This window comes from Hermetia illucens, chromosome 2, assembly GCF_905115235.1.
Source record: "Hermetia illucens chromosome 2, iHerIll2.2.curated.20191125, whole genome shotgun sequence".
NCBI lineage: Eukaryota > Metazoa > Arthropoda > Insecta > Diptera > Stratiomyidae > Hermetia > Hermetia illucens.
Window position 1 is genome coordinate 166,521,558 of NC_051850.1, and position 23,099 is coordinate 166,544,656.

The 23,099-nt window shown below is 41.2% G+C and overlaps 1 protein-coding gene across 2 annotated transcripts in view; it reads left to right on the forward strand.

Annotated features, from left to right (window-relative positions):
- Positions 1-23,099, forward strand: part of LOC119648807 — a 100,434-nt gene that overhangs the window by 65,186 nt on the left and 12,149 nt on the right. For both annotated transcript variants that reach the window (XM_038050656.1, XM_038050657.1), the window contains 2 exons: positions 21,762-22,655; positions 22,714-22,931. In XM_038050656.1, coding sequence (XP_037906584.1) covers positions 21,891-22,655; positions 22,714-22,931 — 983 coding nt within the window. In that variant the 5' untranslated portion in view covers positions 21,762-21,890. The remainder of the gene's footprint in view (positions 1-21,761; positions 22,656-22,713; positions 22,932-23,099) is intronic.

The following is a 23,099-nucleotide window of genomic DNA, read 5'->3' on the forward strand; positions in this document are numbered from 1 at the left end:
CGAATCGCTCTATGTACAATTTAAAGATTAGACTGCACAAGTAAATTGTGGTTGGGAAATCTCACAAGTGGAAAGGTCGTATCCAGTGCCTAAATTATCAGAAATTCGATCATCATCATGATCAACGGCGCAACAGCTGGTTTCCGGTCTAGGCCTGCCTTATAAGGAACTTCAGACATCCCGGTTTTGGGCCGAGGTCCACCAATTCAATATCCCTAAAAGCTGTCTGGCGTCCTGACCTACGCCATCGCTTTATGTCAGGCAGGGTCTGCCTCGTCTTCTTTTTCTACCATAGATATTGCCCTTATAGACTTTCCGGGCTGGATCATCCTTATCCATACGAATTAAGTGACCCGCCACCGTGATCTATTAGGGGGCAAAAATTCTTCGGAGGATTCTTATCTCGAACGCGGCCAAGAGTTCGTAATTTGTCTTGCTAAGAATCCAAGTCTCCGAGAATGAGTACTGGCAAGATCATTGTCGTTTACAGTGAGAGCTTTGACCCTGTGGTGAGACGTTTCGAGCGGAACAGTTTTTGTAAGCTGAAATAAGTTCTGTTGGCTGCCAACAATCGTGCGCGGATTTCATCATCGTAGCTGTTATCGGTTGTGATTTTCGACCCTAGATAGGAGAAATTATCAACGGTCTCAAAGTTGTATTCTCCTATCCTTATTTTTCCCGTTTGACTAGTGCAGTTTGATGTTGTTGGTTGGTTGGTTTTCGGTGCTGACGTTACCACCATATATTTTGTCTTGCCTTCATTAATGTGAACCCCAAGACCTCGCGCCAATCAACGCCTGCTAGATCTAGATAAATGCAGTTTGTAAGTCTCGGGTCTTTCTTCCCATGATTTCGATATCGTCAACATAGGCCAGTAGTTGGGTGGACTTAAAGAGGATTGTGCGCCTTGCATTTACTTCAGCATCACGGATCACTTTCTCCAGGACCAGGTTAAAGAGGACGCATGATAGGGCATCTCCTTGTCGTAGACCGTTGTTGATTTCGAATGTTATTGAGAGTGATCCTGCTGATTTTTTCTGGCCTCGCACATTGGTCAGGGTCAGTCTAGTCAGTCTTATCAATTTCGTCGAGATACCGAATTCTCTCATGGCCGTGCACAGTTTTACCCTGGCATTGTTATCATTGGCGGCTTTAAAGTCGATGAAAAGATGGTGCAACTGATGCCCATATTCCAACAGTTTTTCCATCACTTGCCGCACAGAGAAAATCTGATCTGCTGCTGATTTGCCTGGAGTGAAGCCTCTTTGGTATGGACCAATGATTTTCTGGGCGTATGGTGCTATCGGGCCTAGTAAGATAGCGGAGAATATCTTATAGATGGCACTCAGCAACGTGATACCTCTATAATTGCTGCACTGTGTGATATCTCCCATTTTATGTATGAGACAGATAATGCCTCTTTGCCAGTCGCCAGGTATTAATTCGCTGTCCCAAACCTTGAGCACAAGTTGATTTGTTAATAATAGCTGGATTTTTTCAAACTTTCCAAAATTGTATTATATTATTGCTCATAATGGTGCCAAATTTTGTACTTGTAGGTTGAACCTAAGGGATAGGGGGTCGGTTAAATTTCTCAAATATGGTAACATACTATTATTAAAGATACCGGAATGGGATGTATTTCGAGGCCTAGATTTTGTATGAGTGCACCAGTGTAATTTTTTTAGATTTTTCGGTTGGATATGTTCTGAGAACACTGTATGCTTGACACAACCAGAAAAAACTCGAAAAGATAAAAAAAAAGTGTAGATTCACCAAAAGAATACGTGCTGTCGGCTGCTTCCAAGACAGTTCGGTTTTATAGCAAGGAGATATACAGTGGATGATGTGATAGAAGTTTCCGATGCTGTACGTCGAGCTGAGGCACACAGCATTGATCTCGACCAGAAGTGTTCCTCGCAGCGCCTGATATCAGAAATGCCTTCAATTTCGCCAAATTGCGGATATGCTAGGCACTTTAGAAAATTAATTTCACAAATCGGTTCCTTCTTGCGGATATTGAGGGGGCCGTTTCCTGCTCTATGAGATGAAAAATCGCAACATATACTAAATTATTATTCTGTTAAAGAAAAGTCGCACCGCGTCCTTAAAGAACTATTGTGCCCATATAATAAATTAGTGACAACTCTCTTGGGGAAAAAAGTCAAGAGGCACATGAACTACGCGACTCTTCGGCAACTTAGGCCCGCGGGGATTGAGAAAATACGATTCCCTGACTATGCTCTACAATAGGGTGGCGCACAACGCCGATCATGCTTTTTTTCTTGTGGAAGGTCAGCAATTTTATGCAGATACAGGGTAGCTCTCTCCGGACTGCATTTTCAGAGTGATGCTGATCGTCGTTGACAGGTTGAGCGTTGCGGATTAGGTTCAGGTATTTTTTGTTGTGAGGAAGATTGAGTTTGACAGGGGGTTTTTGAACTAATAATTTCCTTTCGTCTCTTCCCTCCCTTTGGTGAAAGGAATTGCCTGACTTGAAGGCTCCCTAAGGCGGGAGAATGGCAAAGCTAGCCCAAAGTAATGCTTTAAAAGGTTTCAGGCTAGTTCTCTAAAGGTGAGTGGTGTTTAGAGAGGGAGGGCTGCGAAGGGGGAATTATCACCGGACCCGGGTCCAGAATAGAAATTTCAATGATTTCAATTTTCAACTCCCCAGGCCCCGTTTTTCTGCGCGTCCGAATTTTCTAACTACGGCTCTGGTCAGGGTCTAGGGTGGGAATGCTCAGTGTGTAGACAAATTCATCTGCCCTACTCGAAGAAAAAACCATATGGGAAAAATGGGCAATAAAATAAAAAGAAATACAAGGTAAACAGAAAACGAATTTCTAAGCTCAGAAATTAGAACCATTTATTCTAACCTAAAAGCAGCACATGTGAATAAATGTTTTGTTCTAATTTCTGGGGGTTCTAATTTTCGAGCGATTACTGTAGTCAGAGGATGAGGAGAAATATATTAAAAAAAATTATATAAACCTTCCAAAAGAATCTGTCATGTTATTATAAATAGAGGAGGTTCGACAAAGTGTTAGTATAGAAACAAATACAAAATTATCTTATCTTTGGTTTTTAAGGTTTCGTGTAAAAGAAAACCTTACTAAAATCGGTTTACTGTCTCTCTGCCTATCTGTCACACATATTTTTCTCGGAGACCGCTGTTCCGTTTGACACCAATTTTGGTGGAAAGGTGGGAACTGTGAACGCTATACAGTGAGTTAAATTGTTCTACGTCGAATTTAAGGGGGGTTTCCATACATGCAAAAGGGGAGTGTAATATTTTTCACCAAATATAGTAATGTGGGGTATCAAATAAAAGGTCTTGGTTAATACTTTCCTTTCAAAGCCGAGCTTAGTTTGGACATTTGTTGGAAAGTTTTGGGATTGCTGTGGGTTGAAAATTATCATTTCTTTAACGGACCCATTCTCAGAAACTACCCAACCGAAAAATCTAAAAAAATGCAAGAGGCTGCCACCATATGAGTCCTAGGCTCCGAAACATTCTCCATACCGATATCTGTTTAAATAAAGTTAATAATAGTATATTACTACAATTTTTAGTAATTGGCTATAAACCCCTACAATATAGGCTATGGTATAGAGCATGATCCCCTAGGTGAAAGTTGCCGTTTCTGTGTAAATTCCAGATTTTGAATGTGTAATGAACTTATCGGAATAGGAGGGTGAAACGATCATCCTAAGTGGCCTACCTAGACGGAAGAGCTATCCCAGAAACCTAAAAAGTTGGCGAAATTGACCGTGAAGGTCCGGCCGCAAAGACTGAAGCTCCAAAGTGCTCGGTCGACACGTTCTTGCACACCTTTGTGCTAGCCAGGCTCGGGAATGTGGGGAGTCCTTTGAGCGTTCTGATCCCTCACGTGTCATTATTACAAAATTAACGTGTCTATACCGATCCGTGGGTCCGTACCGGATTTCAAAATAGACAACAAACGAAGGACTTTGCGACGGCCCAACGAAAAAAAAACCATAACGCGAGCTAAAGTTGAAAAATAAAAAAAACGGCTCGACCGGGCGCGTGGAGCCGTAAGTCGCCGGACCCGAGTGCCGCGATCGAGAGGGAAGATCCACGACGGATGACAATCCCGATCATAGGTTCTTCTACCTCAGATATTTATTGGGGCGCGGCCCCTGAGGTTCCCTCCCATCTTTGACATCCTCAGGGCATTATTTCAGAAGATGTCCCTACAAAGGTTTTGCGGTTCAAGGAGGAAGAGAGAGGTAGGAACTCCTCCAATCAATAAAAATTATTCAAAATTCTTATATATTGATCCAGGCCAAACAAAAAAAAAACAAATATATAGAAATAAAAGAAAATTGAAAATAATAATATACAAACAAAAAGAAAAAAATTAAATGAAATCAGAAGAAAAAAATTTAAAAAAAAGAAAAAGAAATGAAATCTAAACAAAAAAAATTAACACTTACACGGTGAATCACTCCGAGCTCGGCATGCTGTGTATTTATGGTGATGCTGATTCTGTTAGTGGATAAAAAATATTTAGAACGTTACAATATGAATTTCAGAATTATATAATTTATTACTTGATTTTCCTTTTCAAAAAAAAAAAACATTTGAGAGTTCGTAGTTGCTGCTATGGCTGCGCATTGAAATTTTCTCAAGATCGGGCAGCGAAAACGACACTTGGCTTGCATTGTGATATCGCCGGAATAATTGTAACATCAGAATGTCCACCGACCAACGGTATTTACATCAACTTTACATGAATCCGAAATGAATTTTCGAGCAAGGACAATATCCAAAGTTGAAACACCGAAGAGACGACGGGGATAGTACATTCCTTTGGATTTTAGAACTTCTGCGGCAATTGATACACACGAGTTCTTAGGTTTTGAAATAATCAAAATTAAAGCCTTTGGACAATTGTCCGCAATGGCAGAAGTCAAATCCTGAACGATACCAGCATTGGTGTTGAACCAATCACATCGAGTCCTTCCAGGTTTACGTGGTACTCCCGCTGGGATGAAAGTCCTGGGGGGTTTAACGTGACCACAATCAGAGCCCCGCCATGCAAGCACAGCGGTCCTGGTTTATACTGAGTGCAGGCTCAGCATTCATACCAGTGGATGCGAGGCCTATCTAAAACCTCTGCTGCAATTAAGGAGTGCGGCACCCGAGTTGTACAGCGCAACTCCACGCTCGAGCCCCGAGGAGCTCTGCCCGCGATGTAGGCATAACCACAACCACCGTGAAACTGCCACTAGGGGGCCAACCGCAAATAACCGGGCCGAGAACACATCCTCCAGGAATTCTCCCGGAGCATATGCTCTCAGAAGGCCATCCCGGTTCCCATGGTACCAAATAACCTCCGGTGAGGCTTCGTGGCAGGGCCACTTCGGATGAGTCCCTTGCCGACTCGGGTGTAAAATACTGTAAACTTATCCACATTAGCATTGCCTACTATGTAATATTTTCTCTAAAAATACTGTAAACTTATCATTGCCTACTATGTAATATTTTCTCTAAAATACTGTAAACTCATATGTACGGGCCTACTAAGTATAGGTAAAAATTGTATAAAATAGGAAATATGAATTAAAAATACATAGTTCGTTGGAACTATCGAACACAAGCCTAACGTGTTTTATTCTGTGGAGTCCAGGCAATTTGCTGCTCCCAAAATTTACACTGCTTGACTAGATCATTGTGGAGTTCAGGCAATTGCTGCTCCCATAGCTGGTTAGTCTGGAGTTTTGGCATTTAGCTGCTCCGACTAACCATAATCTAATTTACAAAGAAAGAAGAGTAAGGTATTGCCAAGTGGACTGGCAACAACCACATAAGGTGGCACATCACACGGGTCTGATCGCCCTCCTCGAGTACCCCCCCTGGGATAACAACTCGCATCGGCGCTTTTAAAGCCATCCGCAATTTGCTCTGCTCCAACGTATCCATTTACACTCCTGGCTCTGTCGATGTGGCCAAAGATCCGCTTCACCAGATGCTCCAGCGAAAACTCTTCGAACGTCACCTTCCGTCTTCCCGGCTGTCTCCGGTGCCAATCCAAAACTTTTTCCTTATCTCACCTAATCCAACTGTTCCACCCAAGAACCGGTGCTCATGCCGCTACGCTCGCCTTGAACTCTGTTGAGTTCATATTGCAGCAAGATGTGCATGCACCTACGGATTGCGGCAAACCATTCGCCTTTGGTTGACATTAATTCGCCCGAATGCATTCAATAATGTGTAATCAGCGGCGAACATTAGGGTAATTACAGATTATGAAATGCCTTATTTGAGCAAATTAATTCAGAAAGAGGCGAATGAGCTTCTGCTCCCGTCGCGAAGCCGCGGTCACTACAAATGTCAGTATAACGCGAAAGTGGATATTCTCACATAATATGCCTTTCATATAGGAAGCGTCCAGCTTCCGGTTTCCCGATTTATTTATTCGTTATTTTCTCTAGATTCTCTATTTTTTGTCGCATCAATTATGAAATCCGCCCCAAAAAGAGATATATGCCAAGTAATGGTGGTTGAAACCAGACGCGGTGTGCTGGATGTACAAAGTCTTGTGAAGCCCGTACTTACCTATGGAGTACTAGTATGGCGAGTAAAGAAAAGGCTGATTGTCCCCGCTTATAACATTCAATCGCCTCTGCATTACCGGTGCCGTGAAGAATACACCCACTTTTGCCCTAGAGACATTGTTGCAATTGCCAGTCTTGGATATTGTAGTAAAAGGAGAGGCGGAGCTTGAGTAGAAAAGCAATGTTAAGTAGGACTGGTACCATTGGGATAATAACCATTTCAGGATCCAAAAACAGGACTGTGTTTGGAGTCATGGAGCGCATCCGGGTCATAACTTTTCACAAACCCTAGGCCAACGTCTGACTGTCTCAGACTGTCAAGAGACAATAAAAATTCTGGTTATTAAAAACTATTTCATTCGTTTTTAGTAGGCTCGATCAGCTGCCCATAGTGGATCCTTAGTCTCACGACTAGGATGGGACTTTCCACATAAATAAACTTTGATAGGAGAGCAGTATGTGGGAGCATAACCTAATCTTACATAAAGCACCCCCAAACACATATCTTAAATTGCGAACTCTTGGCCGCATTCGAGAGAAGAATACTCCGAAGAATTTTTGGCCCCCTACATGAGGATGGACGATTTCGTAGCCTACACAATGACGAAATCTATGAGCGATACCATGACCGTCCGGTTGTGGATAAAATCCGGCTCAATAGGTTACGGTGGGCGGGTCACTTAATACGTATGAATGAGGATGATCCCACCCGGAAAGTCTATAAGAGCAATATCTATGGTAGAAAAAGAAGACGAGGCAGACCCTGCCTAAGATGGAGCGATGGCGTAGGCCAGGACCCCAAACAGCTTTTAGGGATATCGAATTGGTGGACCTCGGCGCAAAACCGGGAAGGAAGGAACTACAGGGGGCAGAACATAGCTATTCTCACCGATAGCCAAGCAGCGATCAAGGCACTTAGGTCCAATCTGGTGAACTCTAAACTGGTATGGGAATGCCTTGAGAGACTGAATACACTCGGCCCGTCCAACAAGGTCTGGATACTTTGGGTTCCAGGCCATGCTGGGTCGGAAGGCAATGAGGCAGCGGATGAACTAGCCAAGAAGGGAGCAGGGATGCCTTTACACGGGCCAGAACCCTTCTGTGGAATCGGAAACGGTTTCATGGCTATGAATCTAAGAAACGAAGAGAAACGGTTGAGGGAACTATATTGGGCGGGCATACCAGGGATGGAGCAGTGCAGGGTGCTTATTGGGGGATACGAACCCATGCGTACAAAGGATTGCTTAAACCTCACCAAAAAGAACTTTCGAATCATAGTGGGAATTCTCACTGGTCATTGTCGGCTGAACTATCACCTAGGGAAGCTAGGGATATCTACGGACACTGCCTGCAGGTTTTGTGAGGAGGAGGACGAAACCTCTATGCAAGTCCTGGGACAGTGTCTGGCACTTATGCAAAGTAGGTCGATACATCTGGGAGAACACTTAATACCAGATGCAAAGCTGAAACATCTGGGAGTGGGGAACATACTAAAGTTCCTAACGGTTACAGGCCTACTTGAGATACTATGATCAACAGGTACGCTATAACCAGCAAAAGGGGCACAATAGTTCTTCAAGGACGCGGTGCGACTTTTCCTTAACAGAATAATAATAATAAAACCGGGATGTCTGAAGCTCCTTATTAAGGCAGGCCTAGACCGGATACCGGTTGTTCGCCGTTGATGATGAGGAAACACATATCTTAAGATAAATTCTAAGCGGGATAGTGTCACATGATAAAAATGCCGACACATACTAAAAGCTAGCAACTCTCCTCAATTATACTGCGACGTCAGTTCTTGATTCCCTATATGGATCGACTTTAATTGCATCGTAGCATTCATAAACAAAATCCTAGCCTTGCAAAATCATTTTTCTTCCACACGACATATCGATTTTCATCCCCTCATACATACAAATGGGCTTTATGTGAACAATGCATTTTTCCGCATAACGTAGACAGATTTATTTCTTAATCTGTTTGTGAGCAGGATAAGTGAAAATCGCACAATAACCCTTGGCACATGTCGCATACCAAGGGTTTCAGAATGTCGTAGGTGAAATTCGAGCTACTTACCTGTATGTTAGTCTGAAGCAGATATGAATGAAATGAAGAATATTCTGCAAAGTGGATAATATTTAAAAAAAAAAAAATGTTGGAATGGCAGAATTCATTCAACGTCTGCACTGTGACAAGTATGCAGTGCGTGCTCAGCAAATCGTGTATAACTTTTAATGCAATTAGCTCGCATTGGCCAGTGACCTCTAGCATTGTTCACGAGCAAATTCTGGAGGAATACAAAAAATAGATTGTTGACATTAGACACCATTCAACAAACCCCATAGATAAATAGGAGCATGAAGTTACCATATCTTCTGGAACTGGTACTTTTCGGTAATGGATACATAGTCGTAATGTGCATGTAATATGTAATGCCGCATCGTAAACTTTCTTGAAAATTTCTCCGAAACGTTAGTGCATGATAAGGTGCAATCCATTGACTTTCAAGTGCAGACCATGCTACCGATATGCGTCTATTGGATTACATCGCAAGTATGTAGGGATTGCTAAATGGCAAAGTCTCTCCAACTTGCACAAATTCTATGGAAGTTAACATATGTTACCAATATTCAAGTTTGAGTATAGTATGGGGAGCCTAGGACAAGCAGTTCTCTTATCGCAATAAAAATATGCAGTTATATGATATGCGAGTGCATAGTATTGATTGGATTAGTTCGTGTATGTAATGTATACATTTCCCTTTCTAGTGTAGTGGAGAGAACCAAAGAAAACCCAGTCGAGTCTTTTCCACTGAATGTCTTCTGTGTTTTTTATGGAAGCATGCCAAGAGGGCTTGTGTCAAGTGAAGCCAACATTTAAAACTGTTTTCATACCTATTTGATACATTCTTTTGTTACTTTGAAGAACATTGAAGTACTAGGAGTATGTAAACAGTTTATAGTTCATTGATTTGAACAAGTAGAAATCGAGTATAGCTAGGCCTGCATACAGGGTGGAAAAACTCATCTCCGTAATAGCGATACCAGAGAAATTAGCAACCCTCTCAATATAACTGCAGCATCAGAGACGATTGAAATCCGCTCATAACGCTGATTGCTGGAGAGAGAAAAGAAAGTGATTCCTACTGGGAGGGGAGTTTTCTCGGAGGCTCGAAGTAGAGAGTTGAACAGAATTAGAAAATTTTCTCTCTACAGTCCCGCTCATGAATGATTACTTCATAAAAGCATGTTGGAATCGGTGCGGTGCGGAAAGGGGAGGGAGGGAGAAAAAGTACAAGAATGACTAGGGGTGTAACAGGACCTTGAATCCATATTGTACGAAAAAGAGGAGGATTTACTTAATAGCCACATTGCAAACGTGGAACATAAAAGTAATAGCAATTCGACCTCAAGTTTGAAGAGTCGTACAGGATTTCCATTTGCAAACCTCCAAAAATCTTTCCCACAGATTAGATTGGTGGAGTCGTAATATGAACTTCCGAAGGTTAAGCCCAGTTTGTATTCTTTCAGAAAAATGATCTGACTTAGCTTTGAAATTGTCATTCGTTAGGTTTGCGCTGAGCTTTGTCAGCAGCTTAATGCAGATGCAGGGGTGTTCTTTCCGAACAACATTGTCAGAAAGATGTCGAGTAGCCTTGACAGATGGAGCCGGGTTGTGCATTACATTCGGATTTTTCTTTTTGCAAAGAAGGTTGAGCTGGACTGGATTACAATAGGTTCCTTGAATTAACAATTCCCTTCCATCTCTTCCTTGCGGTTGGTAGAAGAAATTCCCTAATTTGAAGGCTCTTTAAGGCGGGAAAGTTAACCCAAAGTAATGTGTCAAACGGTTCCACACTAGTTCTCTGATGACTAGAGCGTATTTAGTTGCCAGTCCGTATGACGTGTTGTTGCGGGAGTCCAACACTCAGTGCATTCAGCTACCATACAAGCAAATCGAAAATCGCCGGGTGGCCACTAGCTAAAGGGGAAAGGGGGGGGGGCGGTGTTGTAGGAAACCTGCAGGGCTAAAAGTGACGAGGACGTCAGGTTGACCAGCGAAAACGATGGAACTTTCGATAGAATAAAATGCGACTCAATATTGTGATGATGGACGTTTCCCTGCAAAAAAACCTCTCCTGGAGGAGTAGTAGTGAAACGATCGAATCAAAGTAGGAAGTTGGCACTACCAGTTATTCGATGGCTTTTGTTCAGAGCTAGCCGGAGGGAGAACGGCGCTGGTAGTACATTGATGAAGGACTCAAGGAATATATTATCTCCGTAGATAACCCACATACCTCTGCGCCCAGTATGGTAAAATGTCCGTTGCGACTATCAACTCACGTTAGAGAATAATGCCAAAAATAGCATTAATCGTGGGTACAAAGCATCTTGAAGGTATCGAGCTGTACTTATGTGAAACTTGCAGGATAGAAAAAAAAGAAATTCTTATAAATACAAAGTTCTGCAAGGGAAGTTAAGTTTTCGTTAGCATTGGCAACCACATCGTTCAATTTGGCTAACTTGCGGGAGTGATGATAAGGGGAAACGTTATATTTTAAGTGTGTTTCAGCATTGTATTCGTTACAAAACATCGACAGCGATATTATAACCCAGGCGATGATGATTCCAAATGCAGGAGATGCGCAGTATATTCGTAGACGGTTTGGGCCTGAGGAGAGGAGCAAAGGTTTCTTCAGTATCGCAAATTTGTCGAAGGTCCGAAATAGAGACACAAAATTAAATAGTTCAAAGTTAAAGAGAATAGAGGGGTCACTCACTCCGAGCCCAGATTTTCTTTCTATGGCTCTAAGTAGAGACGTTTCATGAACATCGAGTCATTATCCCCTTCAGAAATCGTGTTCTTAGCAATCGTCTTTGAATGCGCAAAATTCAGATCTCTTGGGAAGAGCCGGGATCTGACACGTCTCATATACAAAATTTCAATCACGATGTGCTGAGCGGTTCCATATGCGTTGCCATGTTCGCTAGCAATCTCTCTTAGGCTGGGACGACGAGCACCATTTCTTTCATTTTTTTGACGTTTTCGACGGTGGTTGAGGTGGATGGGCGTCAGGAACGGCTTTTTGCAATATTTTCAATGTTTTAGCACACGCAATTTCATTAGGAGCAAAAAAATTCAAACAATCTTGACTCAGTAAAGCTATCCATATGAAAATGTAACAGAAGGTAAAACTTTGGCTAATGTAAACAGACATCAGACAGATAATAATGATGCAATATCAAAAATAAGATCAGTTTCGAAAAGTAGTAGCCCTTTCATTTGATATCCCGCATGACGATATTCGGTGAAAATAGTCATGCGCCCCCACAAAATGGCGCTACTTCCTAAGGGATTCATAGACCACGTCTTCTCACCAAATTTAGTGACAATTGGTTCAGCCATTTCCGAGTAAATCGGGTATGACAGACAGACAGATATTGAATCGATTTTAATAAGGTTTTGTTTCACAAAAAACCTTAAAAATTGCGACAACTGAAAACTCGGCCTATCGGGAAGAAAATGTTTTGTGATTTTTTTATGTAAAAATATACATATGAGTGCACGTTCATTGCATTTGTACGTAGCACGTAGTGCATTCACTTTAATGCGATATGGGTTGACATTCTACTTCGTGTTAGGCTACGCTAAATCTACGCGAAGGAGGTGATTTTCACCTACTATAATTTGTTAATAATAGTAGAATTTCCATTAAACTTTCAAACATCGTGCTCTACATTATGATCAAATTTTACGATTCAAGGGTGAACTTAAAGACGGTTTCCGCGAAATATAGTAGTAAGGACTTTACGATGATTATTTTTAGATTTGTTGGCTGCGTAGTTTCTGAAAATGAGTCGTTGTTAAGGTGCGTAGATCTCGAGTTTTGGAGACGGTTTGGTTATGGAGAGGTTTCGGCCGTTGACTCTGAGCGCACGAAACCGTTTCCTGCTGCTTTTACTCGTTTATTTCATTGAAGAGTTGAAAACTATATCTTACTTGCCCTATCATATACATAGTATCAATGCTTGACTGAGACACTCAAAAATATAACCATTGCCATAATTGCCAAGACATAATTTATGCAACAGCTTCTTGCGATCTTAACTAGCGTTCAACATGCTGCATAATATTAAAAGTATGTATCAATTTCGATTCGATTCTTCACATGACTGCAGCTTTCGGTTCCCGTTTGGATGTCAACTGTCATTTTCTTAATAGTTAGGACCGGAACGGAATTCTGAAACTTTTTTAGAAGTTCCCATCCCCTCAGAATAGGCAGATTTATCTTGCCCAAAAAGTAGGAAAAATTATACTATGAAGGGGTCCTGTTTAATTTATCTAATACATTATTCAATCGAAAATTTATCCCTCGAACTATTTTGTTCTTCCATTCGAATGGAAATCCTGGAAATCTGAGACCTTTCTTAAAGAATGGAAGAAGGGATGATCGTTAAGATTCCAAAATGGGCATCCATCTTCAGTGCGACCATTGGAGGAGTATCTGCATCGCAAAGATAATAAATAAATAAATAATAAAATAATTGTAGAGCGCATCGAGGTACACCCCGAAAGCTCGGTCGACAGAGAGCAGGTTCCGCTGCAGATCCTCCTGTATAAACCATATCAACATCCTTCGGATCATTTTGGAACAATGCGCGGAGTTTAGATATTCACTTTACCTGTTTTTTACGAATTTCGAAAAGGCTGCCAATTGCGTGAACAGGGAGTGTATCTGGCATGATTTATTCTTCCGGAGAAACTTATAGCTATCTTCGAGAAATTCTAGGTCGAAATCGGAGTCCGGCGAGGTTGCATCTTCTCACCGATACTATTTCTTCTTTTTATCGGTGACGTTCTACATGCTGTCTTTGTCTGAAGAATGTGAAGGAGTTCCACGGACCTTGACATCTTTCCTTAAACACCTGGACTACCGTGATGACATCTGTTTGTTTTCTCACTGGGCCATGGATCTTAGTTAAATGGCTCTAAATTTGGAAAGAGAGGCAACTAGAGTTGGACTGTAGATAAGCACCAACAAAACCAAGTAGGCGGAGTATCGAAGGTGTCGATCTATTTGTTTATCTAGGAAGCGTGATTTCTGCCAATGGTGGTACAAAACTGGAAGTCGCTCGACACATTAATAGTATTAGATCCGCTTTCACTGTCTTGCCTAAAATCTGAAAATGCAGTGATCTCAACATCAAGATCAAATTGACACTGTTCTTTCTGTGTTGTTATATGGGAGTAGTACATGGAAAGTGGCCTCCACTACTACTCAAAAGCTCCATGCATTTGTGAAGACTTGCCTGTGACGTATCATCGGAGTACGCTGGTATGATTGGAAGGTAGAAGTGACAGTGGATAGGTCAGACATTAAGGAGAGGCAACAATTCCATTGCTGTCTACGCCATCCAGTGGAACTCACTCTCCCAAGATGACCGAAAAGTGGGTGACTCCATCACTTAGCGTACAACAGTAGAGGAGTGCGGACGTCCCGAAATGTAATGAGAGGAGTTGAAGCGCGATGGCTTGTAGGTGTGGTGAACGCGCAATGCCTCACCAAGGGTCGAATGGTATGTAATGATTCCTTGTTAGTGTGAGTACTAGTCGTCTAATAATGCAAGAGTATATTTTGAAATGGTTTCACAATGACTGGCCATACTTTCTTCAAAGTAGAATGTAGAGATGCACCTACTGCTTCCATTGCTTGATTTCGTTTACTTTTTTTAAACTCATTATCTCAGTCTTACTCATCAGCCTACTTCCTCCACATGAGGCAATCATCGTTTGGTTACTAATTAATTACGCTATTTCGTTATTCAAGGAAATTAACGGGACGTTAATAACGTCGACATGAATTAGCGCGTGTTATTTTCAGGTGCATTGTCCAAAACAATTTCACTCAATATGGAATTAATAATAATATGACTTGTAGCACAATTACGTGAAAACTTCGTGCATGCCTTGCGGTGGCATGTTACCAGAGCATTGAAACGTTTGAAAATTAACAACGGCAACAAATAAGTTTTCATTTTCTCATACTGGCGGCAAACAATCTGTCTGAAATCATTTATTATTATGACAATTAGTGCAACTTTTGTGCGTTTTTAGAAATATGTATCTTTTATGATTGTAACGGTATAAGGTGAAATCGATCTCCCGTTCGCTTAGTTTGTTAAATGCACACAAGATGTAAAACAAGAAATGAATTACTTACATGGTCGGGAGATGCACGGCTGCTCAGAGCTGTTCATATTTGGAAACAATCAGCAATTCAAGAAACAAGAAACAAACACAGAAAAAAATGGTTAAAATCTGACGTTTTATTATTATAAATGGATATACTTGACCGCATATATGAAGAGGCTTAAAAAGTAATGGATCCAAGTATCTTTACTGCTTACAAAGAGCAAACTTAATAAGCTTATTCATTTATTTGAGAAAATTATCGCAGCTGGAAACTAAGATGAATTTCAAATGTTGATATAAATTAAATTATTTTAAATTAACATCTTCATGGTTTGTATCAGCTGAGTTCCATTCTAATGTATTGAGACTTTCACCCCGGAAATTATAGATAAATTCATCGACAACAATAAAAAGCTAGCCTTTGAGCCTGAGTTCAGTTCAGTTCAAATTCAGTTAAGGAAAGGTTGTAATGCTTGAAGCTGGTAATGATAGAATTAAGGTCAAACAGTACCCCTCTATCTTTTCAGTTATAGTTGCCTATTGCATTATATAGTTCCGTTTCTATTTTAGCACAACATTTCATATATTGGGTTGGGGGAAAAGTAATGTCGTCTTTGTGATCGAATTTTAACGCTTTATTTAACATAGAATTATCCGTTTTAAGTCAAATATGCGCCGTTTTGTTCGCAACTTGTTGCCATTTAGAAGGCAACTCCAACTCCCCCCTTATTTGCAAAAAACTCAGACAGCCAGTTTTCACAAGCCTCTTTTGAGGCGAACTTAGTAGCACCAAGAGCATTTTGCATGGCCGGAAGAGATGGTAATCACTTGGTGCCAGGTCCGAACTATACGGTGGGTGCGATAGAACATCCCATCCGGGCTCCTGTAGCTTTTGGAGGGTCATCAAAGATGTGGGAGGCCGAGCGTTGTCCTGGTGGAAGAGAACACCATTCCTACTGACCAATCCTGCCCGCTTTTGGTCAATCGCCTGCTTCAAACGGTCGAGTTGCTTATAGTAGAGGATCGAATTGAGGGTCTGGCCATAGTTGAGTAACTCATAGTGAATGACTCCCTTCCAATCCCACCAAACACACAGCAAAACCTTCCTGGCCGTCAATCCGGGCTTGGCGATGGTTTGGGCCGGCTCGCCGCGTTTCGACCACGATTTTTTCGCTTGAGATTTTCGTACGTGATCAACTTTTCATCACCAGTCACCATCCGCTTCAAAAATGGGTCGAATTCGTTCCGTTTCAGCAGTGCATTGCATTCGTTGATTCGGTCCAAGAGATTTTTTTCCGTCAACTCGTGTGGCACCCAAACATCCAGCTTTTCTTGGAATCCAATCTTCTGCAAATGGTTTATGGTCCTTACCCAGTTCCTGGCCAATCGAGCGAATGCTCACATGCCGGTTTACTTGGATGATTTCCATGATTTTATCGGTTTCTACGACGATTGGCCTACTAGCACGAGGTGTATCTTCGACATCCACTACACCAGAACGAAATCGATCGAACCAACGCTGTGCTGTGCGAATCTTTACAGTATCGGACCCAAAAAGTTCACAAATTTGTTTGGCCGCCTTCGTTGCATTTTTACCTCTCAGGTAGTAATGTAAAATATGAGGAATTTCTTGCTTGGTGGACTCCATCTTCGACGCGCTATAACTTGAGACTGAAACGTACGATCATAAAACTGTCAAAGAGACACCTGTAGCCCAGATTGTCGTCTTCAAATCGTCGTATAGTATGGCCCGATGCGATCAGTACAACACAAGATATGTTTAAGTGTTAACATCTATTGACAAAATATGACATTACTTTTTACCCAACCTAATATAGAGAAAACTTAAGTAACATCATGAATAGTAAAAGGTTTCAAATGTGCGAGATACCAATATTCCAGTAAATTTCCTGAAGAAGGTTCGAATTACCCTGGTAGTTACAATTACATAGATGTAACAACTCAGGAAACTTGAAGTTGGACGCTTCGGGTATAAAAGGTTTTGTGTATTTCTTTTATTAAGACATCTGAGTAATATATGCATATATTATGTGAGAATATCCACTTTCCGGTTATATTGACATTCAAAGTCTTCAATTTGCTAAGAAGCAAAAACTTTGACCTGTTATAACTTTGTTAGTAATAGTGCGATTTCCACCAAACTTAGAAAGTACTAACTATATTGTGTGAGAGTATCCACTTTCGGGTGATATTGACATTTATAGTCTTGAATTTGCAAAGAAACGACAACTTTGATCTATTATAACTTTGTTAGTTATAGTGCGATATCCACCAAACTTGGTAGAATCATGCTCTATGTTATAGCCTTACCGCAAAATTTCGTGATACTAGGATGAACTTAAGGGGGGTTTTGCAGCCAATTACTAAAAAATATAGTAATATTCCATTATTAACTATTTAGGGGTCATCTCGTGTGTCGGATCCGCGGAGTCGATTTTTTTTGGCATCAATTGGTTGGTTGGTTGGAAGTTGTCGGACTCGGGGATTTATATATTCATTCTCTCACGGATGGTTTGCGAAAGTAGGTCATGACTGCTTGCCAGCGGTTGATTTGCATCAACCTCAACTGTGATTTTTGTTGAGGGCTTTTCTTGTATTATGGTCATCTGCTACTTCGACCTGTAATTTGAACTGTGGAATGCCTTCGCAATATCACCGAAGCCAAAGCATCTAAAGAATCGTTTCAGTGCTACCTAAGCCTATTCTCACTCTACCTGCTGCCAAAAGTTTTAGTGCTGAGTTTACTAGTAAGCTGTTGACGGTGGTTTGTGTCCCACCGTAAGCTTTAATTGATGTTTTCACCACTGACTATTGTAGTCCGATAAATTCAAATTGCTTTTCCAAGGCTTCGTGAACTTCCTTCTTCGTGCCGATCTCATCTATATTCTTGCAGGCTATAGTGATGTTCGGCCTTCTAGCCCTTATGTTGGCTTCCTGTCTAGTTTTCTCCGATTTTTTCCTTTTTCCAGCTGTTACCTTTTTCCTAGGATGAACTTATGTGTTCTGATATTCCCTTTACATATAGTGGCGCGATTTTGTGTTAAGTTTAAGGGGGGCTCATAATACATGTGAATGGAGGGGTGAAATTTTTTTTTTTCACAGAATGTAGTAATGTGGGGTATCAAATGGAAGGGCTCAGTTAATACTTTTCGAAACACCACATTTGATATCGGGTGAAATTTAGGGGAGTGAGGGTTCAAAATATGAGCACCAAAAAGTGTAACAATTCTCGTTCTCAGAACCTATGCAACCGAAATATCTGGAAAAAATTACAGTCGTGTATCTAAACGAAATCTGGGCCTCAAAATACATCCCGTTCTGATATCTGCAGAATTAAAGTTAATAATAGTATATTAGCATGTTTTAGAAATCTAGTCGGACCCCCTTAAGTTCATGCTAGAATTACAAAATATTTGTATAAAGGACTACATAAGATAGAATTTGGTAAAGTTTGAGGAAAATCCAACCATTATTAACAAAGTTATAAAGGGTGAAACTGCCATTTGTGGTGAATTTGGTATATTCTACGTGTATGACGTCATCTTCCCATATCAATTCGTCAAAACCACAACAAAGTCAGCTCACAGGAATGGGGGGGGGGGGCACAAAAAACATTTTATTTTAAGTTTTTGGGTAATTCAATTTTAAAGTAATAGCAATATCAATTACTCCGCACGGACATATGTGTGCATGTATATATATATGCTAGTGAAGTTTGAGGGTTGTTAATCCAGATAGACATGTTAGTACATTAAACCTGCGGTATTCAATATACGTACTATATATGTACATATATATAATTTTGTGCATGAAGTAAACCGGAAATATAAGTACGATCAATTTATATATGGCTGGATATGTACAGTACTCGGTAATAGGCAGTTTGTTTATTTAGGGTGAGAAAAATATCTATGTCTGTAATATGTATGCATATCTTGTAGTTTGGAGAAATATGTTGGATTTGTAGCTACATACGGATGGAAAAATGTGCATAGAAGTTTTTCACATAAGATGAACACAAAACCTTTATACCCGAAAAGCCCAGCTTCCGGTATTCCGACTTGTTTTCTTTTCAGATTTTGCTGGCTTGTTGATTCGTTCAATCGTTGGCGTGGCCTCTTCTCCGGTTTCTCCTCCCTCGTGTTTTGAACAGGCATCACTTTTGCCGTCTGGCTTATTTTTCCGGGCCTCGCTGTACGTCAAAGGGATGCCTCTTATGATGGCTCCCGACTAGCCCCAGAATCTTACATCGGGAGGTTTGGCGTCAGCGATTCTTCCTTTTTGTATTTTCCCGCTACACAATTCCCCCTGGGGGTAATGTTTCGGATCACGGGGCTTGTGGCTATATGGGCGGAAATCTGCGAAAAATCAAGCTACTTCTGAACGGGTTCGCCGTTGGAGCCAGTTATAGTCCCTTTTACTGGCTTGTATAGTTACGAGGTTAGACAAGTAATGAGTCTGATTTCATTGCCGTGCTTGTGGTAAACCTGCAACTTTCAAATTCCTTTTCCCTTCCCCGGCATCCTTCCCCTCTCCATTGATATATTCACCATCGATCTAGCTTGTTCAGTTCGCCTGTTGTGTCGTGTTGAGTAGATGTGTGTTGGTGGTGCTCGTCACGAAATCTAGAGCAACGCGTCCCGATAAAATTTCGCGCCAAATTTGGTCGAAATAGCTTCGGAAACGTATACTAAAATTGTAAAAGTGCATGGTGATAGTGCTCTTAGTCGTGCCCAGGTGTTTCGATGGCATAAAGAGTTTAAGGAGGGGCATGAAAGCGTGGAAGACGAGGCGCGGAGTGGTAGACCAGTCGAGAATGCGCAGCGTGTGCGCGCCCTAATTCGTGAAGATCGGTGTTTAGCAGCTCGAATGTTGGCCTCGGAACTGGGTATGAACCGTGACAGACAAATTTTAACAGATGATTTTGGGATGAAAAAGTTGTGGGCGAAGATGGTTCCAAAGAACCTTTCTGAGGAGCAAAAGCAGCATGGAATGAACGTCGCAGAAGACTGTTTGGAACAAGTGGAAAACGATCTCACGCTGCTTGATCAAGTTATTATAGGCGACGAGAGCTGTTTTTTGCAATACGACCCAGAAACCAAACGCCAAAGCTCACAACGGTTGTCTCCGCACGCCTCCAGCCCGAAAAAAGCTCGCATGAGCAAGTCGGAAGTGAAAACGATGATTATTACTTTTTTTGATAGCCGTGGAATCGTCCACAAAGAATTTGTTTCATCGGGGCAAACCGTAAATCAAGTCTACTATCGAAAGATTGCGAAAACAAGTCAACAGAGTGCGCCCAGACATCGCTCGTAACTGAATCCTTCATCACGACAAACGCGCCGTGTCACACCGCCCTCAGCGTGTCCCAGTATTTAGCCTCTAAAGGGATCATCGTGTTGCAACAGCCGCCTTATTCGCCCGATATATCACTCTGTGACTTTTTTTATCCCTAGAACAGAATCGGCCGGTCCTGGGTTCCCGAAGCCCTGCGCGGTAACTTTATTTCTCTTTTGCTCCTTTGGTTTTATTTTTGCTAAGTGCGTTACTGCTTAACTTATCTGTTACCTGTATCATCTTATTAGACTGTACAAGTTTCCTGCAATTCTAAGCACTCAGTCTTTATGTAGCTGGTCCATTGCGCTGCCTTTTGAAAAAGCCTATTCGCTTCCTGCCTGTGGCGTTCCCAGACTTCTGGAAATTTGAAAACGTCTCCTAAAGGCGGAGGAAGCACCGATTTCTCATTGAAGGAAACCGGGATATCTTGATCTAAGGGCTTAGAGAACTAGTTATCTCCACTTGGAATGCAATCCCGTCTCTCCTTTTCCTCATATTGTCTACATATAGCTGAGACCACCACCCCAATTTTCTCCATGTGGTACCTTCAATTTCTACTTGGTCAAATGTTTCTTTTGTACTTGAGCGGACCAGTAAATTCCGTTAACCATCGTAGCCTCAATTATGCAGCTTTATAGCTAGCTTTTCTTCAAAATTAATCTCATAAGCGAAGGTAAGAATAATCTTACTATAATTACGTCGTTCCTCATTCCAAATATATCTTATATATATCAACAACAAAACATAACACAGAAAAATCAACAAAACTTTGAATACTTGTTTTAACAAATTCTCAAATTTGGTCACGATTGACTTTACCTGAAAAGAAACCTGATTGCGAAGCACAATACAAGCCGACATCGAAACACCACCAATATCTGTGAGAAGATTCTGAAAGAGCTTACGTAACGAAAAATAACAATTGAGCTCAACTTGGATTTAAGTTAAAAACTCAAGAAACATAACAACATTAATGCCGGTGAAATAGTGGCGCAACACAGTCACAATCCATTCGTCCGGACAAATTTGGAGATGGAAAAGTATGAGAAGTTCTTCGCGCATGTGGTTAATAAAATCAATTTCTCATGGTAATAATGACCTCAGTAAGACATTGGCTTCGAATTTATGAAACTGAATCTTTCAATTTATAAATCAATTTGCTTCATCATGCCACTGAATTTACTTGGTCTCGGCGTCGATTTATTAATCAATGCTTGAAAGAGGAGCAATCAATTTGAAAAAAATTTGGTGAAAATTCAAGCAAGTCTTGCAAATGGATGTGCAATTATTCATTGGCTATTAAGACGAGTAAATGTTGAGTTATCTAAGTCAAATTAAATTTAATGATGATAGTAGGTACACTTTTTGCTGTTTTGTATTTGAGTGTTTTATGTCATTAATGGAAATTATGAGGAAATGATCAAACAATGTCCATAATGGAAGTTTGATTAATGCAATGGATATTTGAGTAATCATATGCATTCCATTGCATTCGTGCTACATGAGTTCGTCAGTTGCATCCAGCTCTAGACAATTGTTGCACGATATATCGATATAAATCAGTTTTCTGCCCTAATACAGTATACCTCGACATTTTTCTAATTATTACTTTCTTATCATTTCAGAGCAGTAGCAGCTGGTGTAGTAACGATTATCGGCGAAGGATCTGAACATTAAAGAATCAAATTCAAAATCCACAAATTAAAGAACTGTGTCAGTTTTATTGCGGTAGAATCTTAATTGAGATCTCGACAATGGCGGCTGTTGTGTACGGTAACAGTCCTCGGCATCATAGTCGAATGTCAAATACCCATCATCTGCAGCATTCAAATACACTGCCTCAATCGCATCACTACATGTCGGGAGGGGGTTCATCATCAGCAACTTCAAATCCACATCACCAACAGCCTCCTCCACTCAATTTTGCTACGCATCCTGTGCAAACACCTTCGAATAGTCTCTTGCTCCCGCCTGCATCATATTTATCCACAGGCACCCCAATGTCATCATCTTCGTTGCAACCGCAACCGCAATCATTTCCCTTTCAACATTCGTCTGCTCAACCGCAGTCTTTTTCGCACTACCATCATTCATCGGCGGCTGCTCTAATCTACGCCGGACAACGACATCATAGCAAACGAAAATCTGCAGTGGAACTATTAGCAGAGAGCAAACCCCTTTATGTGAAATCTGAAACGGTTCTAGACCGACACCAGCAGTTTACGTATCGAAGTCCGGGCGGGGGAGGAGGCGGAAGTGGTGGAGTTGTTGGGAGTGGAGTCTCCCCAAATGCTCAATGTGCACTATCGCCTTCACGAATCCATCATAATCCGCATCATCGTTCGACTAATCGTCGGAGTGCATCATCTAGCTCAGATCTATTGCAAACAAAACTTCGAAAGCTTCTAAATGCCGATGCTAAGGATTATGCTGTTCCCGAGATTTCACGATGTAAATACGACACGAGTCAGAAGTACGATACGTTTAGTAAATATCAAACTGTTAAGTATAGTCAGGAGGTAAGAGGTTTTTATTGTGTTCCTTGATATGCTTGTGTACTAATGCGAATACTTTTAGCTTTCCGTGAACGCTTCGGCGGACCAAAGTGATGTATCAGTTATGTTTCCAAGCGCTTTTTTGTCGCCGCAGTCATTGCCACCACATCCTGCATCGGATGACGATATTTATTCATATGGAATCGATGATCCATTAGTACTTACTGATGATTATCGTGCAATTAGTCCGCCGGCGGAATATGCTGCAGACAGTTCACCAGAGAAAACATCAAATAATAGGTAAATATGGTCCTTCGTGATACTTCATATAAATTTAATTCATCCAAATAAAAGGTTTGTTTAGGATTTATTTCAATTATAATTGAGGATTATAAACGGTATAAAAGGTTGATTGAAATTATATTACAAATCCCAAGGCTCAACGGGGAGTTGTTCAGGCCACAAATA